Source organism: Crotalus tigris, unplaced genomic scaffold, assembly GCF_016545835.1.
Source record: "Crotalus tigris isolate CLP2741 ecotype Arizona unplaced genomic scaffold, ASM1654583v1 scf7180000024345.2110221, whole genome shotgun sequence".
NCBI lineage: Eukaryota > Metazoa > Chordata > Lepidosauria > Squamata > Viperidae > Crotalus > Crotalus tigris.
The window spans coordinates 1949809-1967933 of record NW_024100514.1 but is presented as its reverse complement, the minus strand read 5'-3'; the positions used below and the strand labels follow the sequence as shown (position 1 = coordinate 1967933).

The following is an 18125-nucleotide window of genomic DNA, read 5'->3' as shown; positions in this document are numbered from 1 at the left end:
ACAGCACTGAATATGTTCAGTATAATTATTGTTCTGTTGCTTTTCATTATTTTCTTATTTGTCCTGTTTTATCAAATAGAACATTTTAAAGTCAACCAAAAGATAAAACTACTTACGAATCCTCCTAGAGGAAGCAAAACCGCAAATTCCAAGTCAAGTTTCATAAGCTCAGTTTGCAAGCTGAATAATGAATGAAGGGCACAAGATGATCCAGGAACCCGTCTAAAACTTTTGTGACCTGCACATTCCTTTTATGGCTCATTTCTACTCTTGGCAAGGTTGTTTCAAATGAATTATTGAATGCCGATGCAAGAATACAGGTCATCCTTAACAACCACAATGGAGCCCAACATTTCTGTTGCTAAGTGAGACATTGAGTAATTGAGTTTTGCCCCATTTTGCAACCTTTCTTGCCACAGTTGTTAAGAGAATCTGGCTTCCTCATTGACTTTGCTTGTCAGAAAGTTCCACAAGGGGATCACGTGGCCCTGAGGGACTGCAATCGTCCTAAATAGGAGTTGCCAGGCATCTGAATTTTGTTCACGTGACCACGAGGATGCTGCAACAGTCGTAAGTGTGAAAAATGGCCATAAGTTATTTTTTTTCAGCACTGTTGTAACTCTGAACGATCACTAAATGAACTGTTGTAAGTCGAGGACTTATCTGTACTCCTCTTTGCAACCAAATGAACCCCGGTTAACTTGGATGCTTTTCCACCCACCCAAAAGGACAAAACTCACGCCAAGATAGTTCCAGAACAGTTTATTAAAGCAACTGGGAGGGAGAATCAGCCACACTCTTCTCAAGTGATGCAATACAAGCCGGGCAGCCTGGGGTATGCTGTTAACTCTGGAGCACCCTTCTTATAGGTCGTTCTTTTTCTCCCGTCACTGTCCAAGAACTAAACCGAGAGGCCGGAGAGGAGGGAACCAAAAGCAGTTTTATACATAGATAAAAAGGCACAATCATGTGATGGATAAATTGGAGGAAGGTTTCCGAGAAGAAGCTAGAGGTGATCTTCAGCCGCTGAGGACCATCCGCACCAACTCTGCAGAGGGAGAAGAAAACAGACGGTGTGAGACTCCAGCGGTTAGTCAACATGGGGCCCGATTTAATCCTACCAGGGGAGAAAAATGGGACCTGCCAGAACATGGGATTTAGAACTGACCAGAGACTGCAGTGTTATATTTTTTTGAACAACAGATCATTGCTTCCTGTTACTGCCCAAAGCCAGGCTCCTTGTGAATGAACCGTTTTGTAGAGAGGTATTCCTGAGAAGCAGAACAGCCAAAGTTCCCTCTTGCAGGTTGGGCTTGTAGGAGAGGTGACAATATTCTAATGACGTCATATTCTTTGAAAAGATATCGCCTTTTGGTCCCCCCAAAGGCTGACCAATAAAAAACAATGCTTTTTCTCCCCAGGAATCCAGTTTGAAATCTGTATCTTGCGAGTAACACAGATTAGGAGGGCAACATGTCCCCTTTCCTGCACTGAGATACAGGTAGTCCTCAACTTACAACCACAACTGAGCCCAACATTTATGTTGTTAAGTGAGAAAATTGTTAAGTGAGTTTTGTGCATTTTACGATTCTTCTTGCCACATTTGTTAAGCAAAACACTGAAGCTGTTCAATTAGTAACACGATTGTTAAGTGAATCGGCTTCCCCATTGACTTTGCTTGTCCGAAGGTCACAAAAGATGATCACATGACCCCAGGACACTGCAACCATCATAAACATGAATCAGCTGTCAAGCATCCAAATGTAAATCATGTAACCGTGGGGACGCTGCAACAGTCATAAGTGTAAAAAATAGTCATAAAGTTACTTTTTTCACCGCCGTCGTAACTTCAAACAGTCACTAAACGAATTGTTGTAATTTGAGGACTACCTGCACTGGGGCTCTACCTATAACCTATGCAGGTTCCCCCTCCCCATCCATTTAATCACATAACCACCGCCACCACCACCAATCCCCCAGATCTGAAACTAAAGCAACGAAGTAAGAAGACAACACGGGCAGAAGAGATTACAGCTGTTTCTATCGCTATATGCCAGGCATTAGAATTCTGGAGCTCATCCGAGGAAGGTAATCTGCTTCTGGCAGAGAGGAAGAGTAGATGGAGAGGCACTCAGCTACAGCAGAGGAGGACTCAGCTTTCCTGCTGAGCCTACCTAGGAAGAAAGCGGGCAGGGGAGGAAAAATAAAGGCAGGCAGGCAGCAGCTACAGCGCAGGGCTATAAAGAAAGACTGTCCACATAATCTTCAGCTGAGGTGGCTGATGAAGGCCGAAAGAGCTGGAGGACTGCCAATCCAATTTTGCCATCGTGGGCAGGTTCCTACATTCTCCCTACTTCTGAATAACAGGAGGAAACGTAGAGAGCTATTTGATTCTCACAACCAATCCAAGTTCGGGGCAATTTTAAATCTGTACGAGCATGTGTGCACGTACACACATACAGATACTGGTATCTCGAATATATGCTTTGTTTCCTAGTAGGAAAGATACTCAGACCCTTCCTACTGCTCATTTATACATACTCCTGTGCCAAATCCACCCTCACTCCTACCCTTTTTTACATCCTGTGGAACATCCAGTCTCATCTGCCAAGAATACCCTTACCAGGAGAAAAAGCTACACTATCAGATAAATCTGAGTGTTTCACTCGTCAATATAGTGAATTCCCAAATAAAGAAATCTTCCCCCCTCCATCTCCAATGCACTCCTGTTTATATAGAACCCTCACTTAGAGCAGGGATCCCCAACACATGGGCCAGGACCCAGCACTGGGCCACAGGTTGTCTGGAACCAGGCTGCGGAAGTGGCAGGTGACTGCATGCACAGCTCAACTTGTGTGTGCATGAGTGCTCACCAGCTACTCGCATGGATCCCTCCCCTCCCCCATCAGTCCACAAAGCCGGAAAGGTCGGGGAATGCTGATTTAGAGGCATGGAGGACATGGTCTGGCTCTCACGCCAATGAGGATGCAGGCCGCTTTGTGAGTATGGTTGCCCCGGCTCACACAATGCTTTCCGCTTAACTTTGGGTGCCTTCATACATCAATGTTTTGTTTTCATGTTCTACATTACAATTAGGCCAGAGTGAAAGTTATTCAAGGAGAGAGTAAGATCTGGAAGACGTATTGCTTGACTGTCAGGAAAAAAAAAAACCCTAAAGCTTTAAAGGTTAGCATTTTGGAGTTTCTGATGCTGGTTGGGAAAAAACTAATTATGGATTTACATATGTGGGAAAACCCAGTGGTACCTGCCCATATGCCGGATTTGAAATCAGAAGCAAACTGAAATACTTCTGTGACCCTAACCCAGCAAAGATTCCTTGAAGAGCAGCTCTGGGTCTTAGGTGTATAGTATACACACACACACAGACACAGAGACATACACACAGACACACAGAGACTTTCATAGGCCCCAAGCAAAAGAATTACAGAAAAGCCAAGCTTTGCTTGCTAAATTCACTCTTAAGAAAAATTGAAGGAAGCTCCTCCACTCTGGGGCCCTCTAAATGTGTTGTTTTTCAAGGACCAAATTTTTCAGCCCAACACTGAGAAATGTTGAGAGTTGAACGCCAACATACCTGGGAGGTACCAGATTGTGGCAGGGCTGGTTTAAAGCCCTAATTATAGTTAGTCTGCAGAAAAACCAGAAGGAAGTGGTGATGCAAAGGGAAGGAAGGGGAAGCAGGACTGTCTTTTTCAGATTCCTATAACGCCACTGCACAGAGGAACAAAGTCTTATTCTGCTGACTCAGAGGACAAAACCGAACCTCTTGAGCTTAAATTGATAGGAGGGTCAAATTCGATAGAACACGAGAAGAACCTTTTTAACAGCATGCTGAATCAGCAGCGGCATCAATTACATATAGAAGAGGCGTGTCATTTTTTTTTTCAGGTATCACTTGGCCTTTCAGAGGCATGATGGAGAGGCACACTCCACAACATAGGCACAGCCTATACAAACAAATAGCCGGCCTTTCCCCAACCTCTGTTCGATTAACTTTACAAATATAATGAAATGCAGTTTGTGCAATAGTTCCCCAGGAGCCAAGCCGACTTTGGCTAACTGGAAACCTAACTACAGGCTAGGTTTGAGACCAAAATTTCTGTTGCTAAGCAAAATAGTTGTTCAGTGAGCTTTGCCCCATTTTGTGACCTTTCTTGCCACAATTTGTGAAGTGAATCATTGCAGCTGCTAATTCAGTAACATGGCGGTTAAGTGAATCTGGCTTCCCCATTGACTTTGCTTGCCAGAAGCTCGCAAAAGGTGATCACATGACCCCGGGACACTGCAACCGTCATAAGTACGAACCAGCTGCCAAGTGTCCAAATTTTGATCATGTGACCATGGGGATGTCGCAACAGTCAAGAGTGTGAAAAACAGTTACAAGTCACTTTTTTCAGGGCTGTTGTAACTTCAAATGATCACAAAGCGAATGCTTATAAGCCGAGGACTACCAGTATTGGACACTTCGTAAGAGGCCCAGGGATTCAAAAAGGCACCCCAGAAGAAGGCAATGGGAAGCTATTTCCATACCATGGCAAGAGAACTCCTCTGATGGAGATATGTCTTCACTAAACCTGTAATTCAATTTTATTTATCTTAAAAGTTCTAATTCAACAGCAATGTTTGGAAGAGGTCTGGGGCCCGTGCTTAAACTCCCAAAAGGCTGCAGGGCATGAACTGAAAATGCTATAGATTTCCTATCTATAGAATAGATCAGGGGTAAGCAACCTCAGCTCTTTTATGACTCGTGGACTTCAACTCCCAGAATTCCTGAGTCAGCATGGCTCAGCTTGGAAACCTCTCCCTTTTCCCTCAGCATGGCTGGCTCAGGAATTCTGGGAGTTGAAGTCCACACCTCATAAAAGAGCCAAGGTTGCCTACCCCTGGAATAGATCAATGGAGACTGTTGGACTAAATTATTTCTAAAGATCACAGCTTTGCAGTATCTCCCCTGAACCATCTTGAGAACTCTAATGAATTGAAATGAAACCATTACGCTGCCCCCACCCGCCCAATATTTAAAAGGCACTTCAAGGATATTAAGGATTTTCTAACATGGTCACCAATTACATGTTTGCTGGAGAGCAACCCATTTCTTCAGGCAGCTTATCGGCTGAGGGTATCTTGGGAGCTACCACACAGAGGGAACCACTTATATGGATTAGAAGAGGTACAGGACCTTTTATCATCTACAATTGCAGCTCAAGGCATACTGGATACCACCCCACCACCCCGAGTTCCAGGCCTTGAGCCTTTTACCCTTCTAAAGATTAAACACTCTCTACCCTTAAGCTGCCACCAACAGTCTGAGGTTACACAGGCACAGTCTTGCTTTAACCCAGTCAGAGCTGCCTCGTTTTCCTAGCCACCTTTGCTTAGATTACACATAGTCAGCTACATGCAGAGACATGCTAGAAGTTGGGGAGAAATGGAGGAAGATGCTGAACAAGAGAAATTGGGAAGGGGAAAAAAAGTAGAGCGCAAACATCTTCCTTTTTGGGGGGGCAACAAAAAAAGGGAGGCTGTTAAAACAAAGCAAAAAAAAAGAATAGGTTTGGAGGAGGCGTACCCCATTTGAATTCACCCTGATAAGATGTGTCTCACAAATGCTGTAGAAAGGAAAAACATCAAAATTGATCAAGCAAATTAATAAAAACAGGCACATGGAACAAAACACACATTACACATCACAAGGGACCACGGCAGTCTCTGCTGTACTTATGTTCACAGTCAAATGCAGCAGACACAGCACAAGGTTACAGGGAGCTTTTGAGGCAAGGGAGTTATTTGTACACAAATAATAGCTTGACTCTTCTGTCAACTTCTTCTACCAAGTCACCCCTTCTTAACAAGCTAACAGTCCCAGATCACTTGGGTTCCACACAGGATTTGTAAACTCCCACAACACACAAAGCAGGGGTTCTCAACCTTGGCAACTTTAAGACTTGTGGACTTCAACTCCCAGAATTCCTCTGCCAGGAATTCTGGGAGTTAAAGTCCACAAATCTTAAAGTTGCCAAGGTTGAGAACCCCTGACACAAAGCAATGGAAGGCTGGCATAGCACTGGCCCTTTGCTAATATCATATGCAAATATATTGTTGGAGAACACTACTGCTGAACTGTGGCAACTTGAAGATGGGTGGATTTCATCTCCCAGAATTCCCCAGCCAGAATGGATGTTGAAGTCTACACACCTTAAAGGTTGAGAAACACTGTTCTAGACAAGGTGTGGGTTTGTTTTTTGTTTTTTTTCAAGGAGACAGCAGCACCGGCATGATTGGCAGCTCCTTCACGTGGTGACCAAAGACCACCACCTCCATCTTGTTAAAGGAATGACAATCAGCTGCCCTCTACATCTTTGGGACCAATTTCCACCAGCTCCAACCAATATGACAAAAAGCAAGAAATGGGGGAGAGGTATTCAAAAATACTTGAGCGCACCAGGTTGCCCACAGTCTCCCTGGACTTTACCTGAACTTCCCTCTATGTCAATAGGAAAGAAAAAGTGTATTTATACTATGTGAGAAACCACACACATTGCAAAGCATTCCCAATCCCAGAGTTTTCTGTCCAGCTCCCCAGAGTAGAGAGATACCAGGCCTTTTAGATCAAGAAAGGCAGTTCAAGACCAAAAGTATGTTAAGATCCCTGGGCCTCACCTTCATAGTTGATGCAGCCATTACTATCTTCATGGCCAGCGACAAGCATCTCTACCTCTTCTTCTGTCATCTTCTCACCTGCAGAAAAAAAAGACAAGTTTAGAAGTGGCTTGATATAAGTGGGGGGTCATTTAACCAACGCAGAGCAGTAGTAGTAGTTTTAAACTCAATGAAGTAGAGCCACCAACACTCTCAGCGTGTTCAAGTTCCTTTTTTCAATCACCTCAAGATGTTGTTGAACTGACACCTCTCAGAATTCCTAGCAAGAACCGCTAGATGAAATACAGCGTCATCTTACCTAGGGTGACAAGAACATGACGGATCTCCGCTCCCATAACTGTGCCGTTTCCCTCCTTGTCGAAAACCCTCAATCCTTCCACGTAATCCTCAAAGCAGCCCTGATCCTTATTCTTGGCGATGGTTTGCATCATGGGCAAGAACTGTTCAAAACTCAGCGTTTTCATATTCATTTCTGAGGGCAGGGGAGAGAAATGTGGAGACACGTCAGAGAGATGCCACCTTTCCTTTATGATGAACCCCAAATTACACCCTCAAATCTTAAATCACACCCTTTTTTATTAGGATCTGGATTTATTCCTTCCTCAATATAATTTAAACTCTGCATTAAAAATTTAATTTAAACAAGGTTGCAGATTTTGTTCATGTTGCTAGCAATGGACTAAAAAACAAGACTAAGTTAATAATGCCCTCTAAAAAGTAGGATTGAGTCTTAACATCAGGAAAACAAAGGTAATGACAACAGCTCCAGATGGTCATGATATGTTTAAAATCCACAAGGAGGAAATTGAATTAGTTCAACAATTTATCTTCCTGGGATCAAAAATTGTTCACAATGGCAGTTCTATTCCTGAAATCAAACGCAGGATAAGCATAGGCTGCATTGCAATCAATCTGATTCCAGGAAAGCTTCTTGTTCTTCATAGATATTCTTAAAGATAACAATGCTGGCTGGCTGTAATTGTGGCTATGTTTGGAAGCTCCCAAATGGCCAACTTTGGAAGATGGCCAAGGTAGGCTAGGGCAGTAGAGAGCACACTGGAGCACCAGGAAAAATGGCAGAAAATAAGGCCAGCGTGCCCATGATATCTGCAGTCAATCCTTTGAGGATAACAAGGCTTCCAAAATCTGAGGTGCCTTGCCCCCAAAAGGATTCCTTCCTCTGCTTTTTACTAGTAAAAGTTTTTCTGAACATCTGAGCCAAGTCACTAGGTAAACTTCTACCAATACACTTTCAAGCACAATGCTTAGGAACATATTTTAAGATCAAAAATAGACTGTGTCAAGCTGGCACACCCAACCTGGCTCTAAGATCTACACCATCTAGATAAAAGGCAGCCTTTAAGGCAAGAATGGGAGCACTTTCCTCCCTAACTCTCTCCAAGTGACACAGTACAACATGCGCTCACCGTCGCTCTTGGGGTTTCCCAGAACTTTCATGACTTCGGCATTGGTGGGATTCTGGCCCAGGGCCCTCATCACATCTCCACACTGGCTATACAGGATCTTGCCATCACCAGTTCGGTCAAAGAGCTGGAAAGCTTCCTTGAACTCTGCAGAAAGTCACAAGGAAAGAGCTAAGGCAAAATGAACATCATTCTAAGCAAAGGAAAGGGAAAGAAAGCAGCGCTTCAGATAACCCTTTCAATCCACAGAAAGCAGAAGCTTACGGTCAGGAGCGATCTTTTTCAACCTATGGCACGGGTGCCAGAGGCAGCACTCAAGAGCCTTCTCTGTGGGCAAGCGCACCGTCGCCCCAGTCCTACAGCTGGGTTTTATAAAACCGTTTCGCTTTAGGCCTCTGCCGCAGTGTACAAAAAAAAAAGGTTTAATCAATCAATTTCAACTTCTCGCAGAAAAAAAAAAGATCTTGCAAAGTTGGAATTGATTGATTGCACTTTTTAGTCCCACCCATTCTGCCGTTACCACTGTAGCCACGCCCACCCAATGGGCCACGCCCACCCAGCACCCGACGATGCATAAGTGGGTTTTGGGTTGCAGTTTGGGCACTCGGTCTCTAAAAGGTTCGCCATCACTGTGCTAGAACTTGACATAACTCACTTAACATCTTTAAAACTGTATCCCTTCTTCTGCAGTGAGCCCCACTGAACACAAGTAGCCTTAGCTTCAAATCCACACACACCCTGGTTTACGCTTCCAAATGTACACTGTACTAGAGCTTGAAAATCTACTTGTGTAGTAGATGGAATGTTAAACTAAGATTGGAGATTGCCCAATTCCCTTTAAACATGAAACCCATTCTTAATCTCTGAGCTGCTCATTCTCTGCTTTCACTTCCCATACAAAATTATTTTAAGGAGGCGGAGGAGGATAAAAGAGCAACTTATTCCTTGGAGCAAAACCAAGATAAAAATGGAGTAAGTGGTCAAATGCCTACATGCTCTCGGCTAACTGCAGTGTGCACTCCCTGAAAAATACAAGCGCTTTGCTAAATTAGATCAATTTCTATCTAGTCCAGCATTCTGTGCAAGAATCACACGGTATCCAAAGGAAATTGGCTAGCCATTTCTGTTCTAGGGTCAGGATGAAAAACTGAGAGATAGATCAACTGATTTACATTGCATTTTATGCAACTTGCTTTCCGTGGTTCTAAAATCATGTGCTGGCCACAGTAAATCTGGAATGTACATGTTTACCTGTGTGAAGGTAAAAAGTAGAGAATTTGTGGATGGGCATTCCCATAGCAAATGGTCAAAATGGTGACAGTTCGTAAGTTTGGTCAAAGCACCAGATCTGAACATGAGAAGCCCCAATTCTGTTTGCTTTCTATAACTCAGCAGTTACTTTTCACCAATGTGCTTGAGATTTTGGCCAAGTTATTACTAGTCCATTCGTTATGCTGACTGGGCCTGAAGGGCAATGTACCTTAAAATGATGCTGATCTTTGACCGTAATAAAGGTTTGACTGATTACACTTCAAACATCTGGACTGATCCAACTTGGAGAAAGCTTTCTTAAGACTCTCCCAGTATGCCTAGGCACCTAGATACACTAGTATATGGACAATTGGGGGAGAGATCAACGCTGCTTCTGCTTGTATTCCCAGTCTGAGCTTAATATGTTTTAAATGCAGGCAAGAAATGTTTTCTGATCATTCTTATTGGCATTTAAAGGAATGCAATCTTCCCTACTGACTACTGCTTGTAAGTACAGTTATATTGCCAACCCTTACCTCTATCAGATATGTCCAAAATGGAAAAAATGCTACCAGTGCACCCCCAGATGTTGTAAGGTCCAGATACAGGTAGTCCTCAACTTACAACTGTTCATTTAGTGACTGTTCACAGTTACAACAGCACTGAAAAAAGAGATTATGCCCATTTTTCAGAGTTATGACCTTTGCAGCATCCCCATGATCAAAATTCAGATGCTTGGCAACCGATTCGTACTTTTAACCGTTGCTGTGTTCTAAAGTCACGTGATCACCTTTTGCAATCTTCTGATAAGCAAAGTCAATGGGGAAGCCAGATTCACTTAACAACCAGGTTACTAACTTATCAACGGCAGTGATTCACTTAACAATTGTGGCAAGAAAGGTCGTAAAATGGGGCAAAGCTCACAACAAACATTTCACTCAATAGAAATTTTGGGCTCAACTGTGGTCGTAAGTCGAGGACTACCTGTATTGTCAAGGACTTGATTTTTAGTATACAGAAAGCCTTGCTCTCCAATTAATTTTGCATAGTGCTAAATTCCAAATACTAATCTTTCTTTAAAATGTGGACGAATGAGTAATACAACCTGTGATGTTTTTTTAAATGTTCACTGGAAGAATTCTGGGCATATACAACCCTTCCCTAAGGGGATATCCTTCACAGAAGTGGTATCCTTCACTGCTCCTTCTTAGGTCCAGTACACTATTCTAACCACTCTGCCACACCGCCATTTGTTAGGAGTCAATAATCCAGAAAAAGTAGAATAGTAGCTGAGACACAGCAAAACAAACATGACACAAGACCATGTAACAAAATCTGAGAGTTTCCTTCCCATGCAAGGTAACACTTAACAGACTACTTCCCCATTTCTATTTTCACTTAAGAAAATTTAGCTATGGAGATGGGAAAAATCTAGAATACTTTGCCAATTTCTTTTCCTGCGAGCAAAAATTAAGGGGTGGGGAGCGACGGGGGGGGGGATGAGTTGTAGCCAAAAATCTTTCTCAACATCTAAGTACTTGATGTTCAATTAGTACCCTTACAATAAGGCTAAAATGTCACTGCCTGCTGGAGTCTGATTCTTCTTCAAGCAGGATCTTGTTTCTCCAGACACTGGGATGAATTGAAATAGAAGCCTTAAAGTAAAGCTATAAAAATTAAATGGTAGCTCGTAATGTTCAGGAGACTTTCATGAGCAGTCTCTACCTAGTCCTAGGACATGGATTCAGGCTCACAATTATGGTCATACAACCTAACGCAGCCTTCCTCACCTGTGTGGCAATGCTAGAAGCTATTAATGCATCAGATATCCTAGCTTATTTCTAGGAATCAGGCAAAGGATATTTTCTAGATAAGATACCTGGGGATTTTCTAGACACCTTCAACCCCCAGAATTCCCCAACCAGAACTGCTGGCTGGGGAAACTAGAAGTTGAAGACCATACAACGTAAAGTTGCCAAGGTTGAGCAACACAGATCTTGACCCATTAACTGGAAGATGCCAGTTGAGCACAGGACCTTACAATGGTGGACATGTCTCACTAAGTTATATTCTTTCCCTACAAAGCTTTTAAAACCACTAAATGTTATCCCCTCTTTTGTAAAGCAATTAACCAAGAGATCCAATGGTGAAGCTGTCAACATGGTTCTAAAGTTGCACATAAAATGCACTAGCCATCTCTTTTTCTAAAAATTTAAAACTTAAAAAAAAAAAACACCCTTTTGCTGCCACAATATCAAAGGATTCTGAAGAATCCGATGCCTTCATTAAAGCAGTTGTCATCTGCCCCCACCCCCATGGACACCTCTAGTTAATAGGAAGGCTAGTCTGGAAGAAACAAGTATTGAACAGCAAATACTATAGTGAACTTGCTAATACATTTTTTTAAACCTGGACCTTCCATTTGAAGCTAATTTGGCTCAATCAAGAGCCCAATCAAGCAAGATAGTCTGAAAAAATTACTGCTTGTTAAGGAGTGGTGCTTTTTAATTAAAATGGTGAGATTACTTTTAAGAAAAACAACAAATCCCTTCCCCCAAATATTTTGTGTTTCTGTGTTGACTGGTCTTGGTTAGTTAACAACAGAATTAAATATATGAAAAGCATCCCCCATATTTAGATGACATCAAATTTAATCCAAGATCAAGAAACCTTTGTTTCATTTGACTGCTGTGCTCTCAACAGGCTGATGCATAAAGCATGCCAGCATCAAACAAAAACTTCAGAGGGATCAGACTTTTCTGGACTGGCAAGACCTCTCTCCAAGCACTGGGATGGGCTGAGCGGCCTCAACTTTGCGCAGCTATTCATACTGAGAATCAGATTTATTTCAATCCCACCGTGAATAACCAACTGCAGGGCTGGTCAGCTGTGGCTGCTGTCCTTAAGACCTTGGAGTTTCAGACAGCCTTGCAAAGGAATCCGTGTACAGATCGGAATGCATTAATGCGACAGCTGCCAACCCTTCCTGCTCCAAAATGAGTTTCTTGCCCATATAAGGAAACCAACAGAGGCGGCTAACCCGGCGCCCATCTTCCATCCTTTGAAAGCACCTTCTCCTCCAAAGGGAGAAAACTAGCTGTTCAAAAGCGCTAGGCGCGGGATCTCCCCAGCAGTAGCCAAACGCGCCTTGCAAAAACTCAGCAGCTTCTGTAGCCGGCCGAAGGGGGAAGGCAAAGAGTTGACTGCATCCGCCTTCTACAATTACATGCCAGAGGATTAAGCCAGGATTGACCCTCCCGAGTACAGGGAACGCTTCCACAAGCTAGCCCCACTCTGGTTGTCCCGGCCCAGCTTTCCAAGCAGAAATCCTAATGTATCATTTGGCTTAGAAACAGAAAATGGAGGCCACTGGGCGCGTCCTTTCAAGCAGCCTTAACCAGGAAATACATCATGCATGAGCCATGCAGGGAGGTTAAAAAAAAAACAAAAAAAACGATTCAGGTAGAAAAGCAGAGCCAGGCCGGGCATGAATCTGAAGTCAAGGGAATGAGAGACGGGGAGGCAGAATCGCCGGTTCAAAGGGCCTGAGAAAGAAACCCGGCCTACAATGCACAGTTACACACAGGACCGCATAGATTAGCCCGGATGCGTTAACATACGAGCAGGAATCGGTGTTAGGAACGCGGAGGGAGTTGCTTTTTCTCCTTCACTCACCGTCGAGAAGCAATGATCAGGGGACTCGGGGTGGGAGTGGGGGAGCGGGGAAAAGAAAAAAGGCTAGAAGAATCAAAGGAAGGAAAAAGAATCGTAAGCGCAAACAGGCCCCTAAAAGGCTTTTCACCCTTAGACTATCGGGGGCGGGGAAGGGAAAAAGAAATGATGCCCCCCCACACTCGCTCCCTTTATCCCTACCCTCCAGCTTCCAATAGCCGAATGCGGGGAAGACAAAAAAAAAAATACCTACCGGCGGTCTGATCTTCCGAGAAGTCACACTGTAAATCAAATTCCGGAAAAAAAGGCGTATTACTTGGGGAAGAGAAAAAGGAGCCAGCCAATTCCTTTGCCCAAAACTTTCCCCTTTCTGCTGCATTTCCCGCCCTGCTACCGGCTCGACGTCTGTTTTATTCTTCCAAGGCGAGCCGGGATTCTGCAACTCAATCAGAATAGAACCGGAAGGGACCTCGGAGATCTTCTAGTGGTCCAACCCCCTGCTCAAGCAGGAGACCCTACACTCAGCAACCGCCCCTCAAATGGCCGCATTAAGAGACCGTCCTACAATCTTGACCGGCCTCAACTTCGCAACTCAGCCCGTTTGCAAAGCACTCACCATTGTTGCAAGCAGCTGAGCGTCTCTCCGACCTTTCCCTCCTTCCGCCCGGAATGTGTGCGAGCTCGGCCCGGGAGTGGCTCTTAAAGTCACCGCGCGGGTCTTCGCCCTCGATTGGCTAACGCCAAAAATGGAAGCGAGGAGGCGGTTCAAACGTTATGCTAAAAAGTTGCTTCTAGTAGCCGAAACGAGGAGGCGGGGCTTTCCCACCCTTCCTTCTTACGTGAAGGAGAAAGAGAAATACGACTTTGGCCCACGGATGAGTTAGAATCTCGCGTGTCTTCGTAGAAGCAGCTGAACGAGATTGTTGCATTGCACGTTGGGGATTGTAGTTTTTTTTTTTTCTTTAAAACAGAGGTGAGGAACTATGGCCCCTTTATGTCCTTGTAATCTTCAACTCCCATGCTGGCTCAGGAATTCTGGGAGTTGAAGTCCACAGGTCAAAAAGGGGTCATAGTTCCCCCAACTCTGTTTTAAAACAAGACAGGGTGGGTGGGGTTGACTCATATTGTTGAGCTTACTCAAATCATCAGCTGCTTTTGCACAACACGGTGAAGAACCATGATTTACTTAATCAATCCCATTTTCTGGCGTCGTACCACTGGCTGAACCATGCATTTCTCGGCTGAGGTTGAAGAATACGCTGAGATAAAATGTGGCAAGCCAGTTTATGATTCAGTGTTCCAAAGCATCATTTCAAAATGCTTTTTGAGACTTATTTTAAAGGTATTGTATCTTAGTCGCAAAACTCCAATTAATTACTGGTTGCAGAATGTAGCGTTTTCTCTTTCTCTGTTCTTACATAGTTTTGTTTGAAAATCACCAGTTTATAATTTAATTTATAATTTAATATGTCTAACAAGGGTCAGATGGATGGATAAGATCTGGACCCATAAAAAAATTATAAACAGAACCTGCAATTAAAGGCAGTCAATGCTCTTTGCCTCAATTCCATTTCTTTTCTTAAAACATAGTGTACCTTACTTCTTGAATGGTAGACCTGGCCCTTTCAAGCTGATCTAACAATAGACAGGGATGCTGGGAATTGTATTTCAGGAGGAATTGCTAAATGCCACCATGGCAACAGCATTTTGCTAGCGTACTGATTCTCCACCACCTCGTTCTGATGGCATAGAAAAGGTGACTGGTCTACCTACCAATTTTGGAAAAAAATACACCTACTGATTTCTGTGGTCTGGGATAGAGAATATAGGATCTGATAGACTGGGGCAGTTTTGGATTAAGAGAGGCCAGGGTCTGGCACTATCGGAGAGGTTTAAGAGCAACTATAGTAGCTGTGACAGAAAGGTTGCAGAAGTTGATGGAAAGTGGAAGATTAGAGATGGAGGCTTTTGGTATCCCTTTATCTGGATTGACTGGCTAGGCTAGGAGACCTACCGTTTGCTGCTACCTTATGGGTTATCTGTTTTTAAGGGCAGGGCTTTTTTTCTCATAGAACGCCCAAAACTGAGTTCCGGTACCTTTTTTGGATAGAACCTAGTAGGGTAGGCAAGGCGGGTTGTATGACGTTTGTGAGTTCCGGCACTTTTTTTTTTTTTTTTTTTACAAAACACCATTTAAGGATATTATGAATCAGCCTGTGTGGCAGGCCCAGAAACCAAAAATGACACTTGATGATTCTTCCAAGCTGAGTTCTTTATTGTTTCCACACCTGTAGACAGAATATTGCCAGACTAAGCACTCTATTATCTGCAGCTACCATATACTCTGAGAACTACTATGGAAGGGTTGTCTTTTTCCTCTTTCTCTCACACAAAATATCTGGACTGAGTTATCTCTTACTCCTATGGTATGCACATCCCCCATCCTAGGAATCCAGCCTACTATATTCCATCACACGATGGCAGGCAGTGAAGGTCTGAAGTGTGAGATCCTAGATCAGTGGCATACTCAATTGGAATTTACTGGTGATCTTAGTCCCTATGGTCAGTAGAATTACTAAATGCAACAACACTACTGTACAGTAGAAATTGAGGGGTTATGAGATCAGAACGTAAAAGTTGCATTGGGGTGACCCTTCTGATGAGACGGATGAGTGGGAAGATCTTCATCTAAAGTGAGTATGGATCAGGGAGGGGGCTACTCTCCCCAGATTATTTATTGAAAGATTGGAAGAAAATAAAGGGTATAAATGACCTTATAAAGTGGGGAGGCTGTCATGAATGGTTTGCCTGTTGGTTTCTGTCTAACCCAGTGGTTCTCAACCTTTTTAATGCCGCGACCCCCAACCCGTCGTAAGTCGAGGACTACTCAACTGGTGCAGCACCGTTTGCAGAATGGGACTTTTGGCGGGCTCAGCAGGGCAGAGACAGCCTGGACAATTCCTATTGGCTTTTGAAAGCCAATAGAATTAGACTCTATTCAAGAGAGTCTATTCTATTGGCTTTCAAAAGCCAATAGAATAAAAGGGAGTAGCACAGCTAAGGAAAAGGGGGGAAAAAATGGCAGACTGCGTTGTTTGGCGACCCCCATGAAATGGTTGTTCGACCCCAAATGGGGTCCCGACCCACAGGTTGGGAATCACTGGTCTAACCAGTCAATGTGTGAAGTGATAATTGAAATTATGGAGTGTTTTTGTTGTTATTTGGTGGCTATAATTTTCACTTTGTTGCCCTTATCAAATTATTAGCTTTTGTGTTGAATGTACTGCTGTATTGGAAATGGAGTCTGTTTCTCAGTTCCTGCTTCTACCTTGTAGAATAGCTTCTTTTAGAATTAAAATTTTCCCCACTGCTTCTAATGTTCCAAAAGCTATTGAAAACAGAATTTTTTTCTAAAAAGCATTTGACCAAACTATTTATTATCATGTTTTTTACTTTGAATTATTTACACTGATTTGATTGTTGATGTTATTTTATTTGATTTTGTTATAATTTCTCATTAGCACTATAATTTATCCTTGTACTGTTACAAACCTGATTAGACGTTTGTTTTAATTTCTCTATTTCTACCACAGTCCTTTTGTTATGGTTTTGTTGATTACTTGTGAACAACATGAAACCATATAGATTCAACAGTACTACCGTATATGTACTGTAAGTATTCAGAAACCATTATGTACACAAAGAGGACAAGTTCAAATAAGTTCAAAGATCCCCCTCTGTGCTATCTCCTTCTCCTGCTTTCACACTCCTTTACCTGACATGCAATAATAGACCATTCAGCTCTAGCCAATTTTGATTTTGGAATATTTATATCAGCCTTTTGAAGTAGACTACATCAGGAAACACACTCCACAGGAAGATCAAAACTATGCTTTTTGAAATTGGCTATAACAGAAGGTTATAGATCTGATTGTGTTTGTCCTGTCCTGCCTCTTATACCCCTGGGAGTCAGACAAGAGCCAGCCCATACCTAGTACAGATAGTCCTCAACGTACAACTGTAATTGAGCATGTCCATTATGGTCATATATTGTGACTGTCATAAAGCAGGTCACCCATGTGACTGACCCAATTATATGACCTTTTTTGTGATGTTCATAAAGTGATCTGTACTGTGATTGAGTGAATGCTGCAGTCATTAAGCAAACCATTTGTTCATTATGGAGTGGTTTTGCTGAAAACTGCTGGTAAGTAAATGCTGGTTTGGGGCAAAAATGTCATAAAATCCATTCAAGTGACTGCGGGGCATTGCAAATGGCCATTTATTTATTTATAACATTTATTGGCCTCCCATTTTACTCCCATCTAACTCTGGGTAGTTTACAATCATAAAAAATAAAAAATGTACAAAGCTAAAAGACATAAATAAATAAAGACTGGTTGCCAAGCCCCTGAAATATGGTCATGTGACCACAGGTATTGGGATGGTCATCAAAACTTCAGAACTGGGTTGTAAGTATCTTGGGGTGATACACCGTAACTCTGAATGGTTGCTAAGTCATACTACCCGTATCTCCTTTCCCAGGGCTTAAGGAATGCTTCTGCCCTCTTGGTTTACATAATTTCTGAATGCTTGCTTCAAGGCCTTCTTTCTGAGTCTCTTTAATCGTAAGTGACACATTGTAACACACTTTATATGTTGAATACAGAAAGCTATCTTTATACACACAGACTTTGAAGATGGATATTGAGGTTAGGACTACCAGATCTGCATTGCAAAAATACAGGCAGCCATAAGAAAGTTTAATTACTGACCTCATCTAGTGACTTTTATAACCTAGTAGCCATAAAATAATAAGCAATTAAATATAGCTATTGTGCACATAATAATTAACCTTTATTCCCTGGAATTCTGAATGCCAAGCAACATGTTAGGTTTACAAAGACAAATCAGAAAATCATTGGCTGCTTTTTCCAGATAAAAGCAATTTGGGAAAAGGAGGGGTAGCAAGAGTGGGGGAAAGCTTGTTCCCTTCAGACATAGATATATAAACACCTCTTACTGATTTTCTACACTGTTTACAACAGGGGGAAGAGATGATATAGATGATATAGATTTTAGGGACACTCTATCCCT

The 18125-nt window shown here is 42.8% G+C and overlaps 1 protein-coding gene across 2 annotated transcripts; it reads right to left on the bottom strand.

Annotated features, from left to right (window-relative positions):
• Nucleotides 1-746: 746 nt before the first annotated feature.
• Nucleotides 747-13835, bottom strand: LOC120300571 (myosin light polypeptide 6). 2 transcript variants are annotated; one of them, XM_039326776.1, is made up of 7 exons: nucleotides 13645-13835; nucleotides 13282-13309; nucleotides 8109-8252; nucleotides 6980-7153; nucleotides 6682-6759; nucleotides 5591-5630; nucleotides 747-1048 (listed from the first exon to the last, which is right to left on the bottom strand). In XM_039326776.1, exons 1-6 carry the CDS (start codon nucleotides 13645-13647, stop codon nucleotides 5602-5604), a joined length of 456 nt encoding a protein of 151 aa, XP_039182710.1. In that variant the 5' UTR covers nucleotides 13648-13835; the 3' UTR covers nucleotides 747-1048; nucleotides 5591-5601. The 2 variants fall into 2 exon arrangements, with proteins under 2 accessions (XP_039182710.1, XP_039182709.1); XM_039326775.1 differs by lacking the exon at nucleotides 5591-5630 and having other exon boundaries at nucleotides 13645-13829.
• Between the last annotated feature and the right edge of the window lie 4290 nt (nucleotides 13836-18125).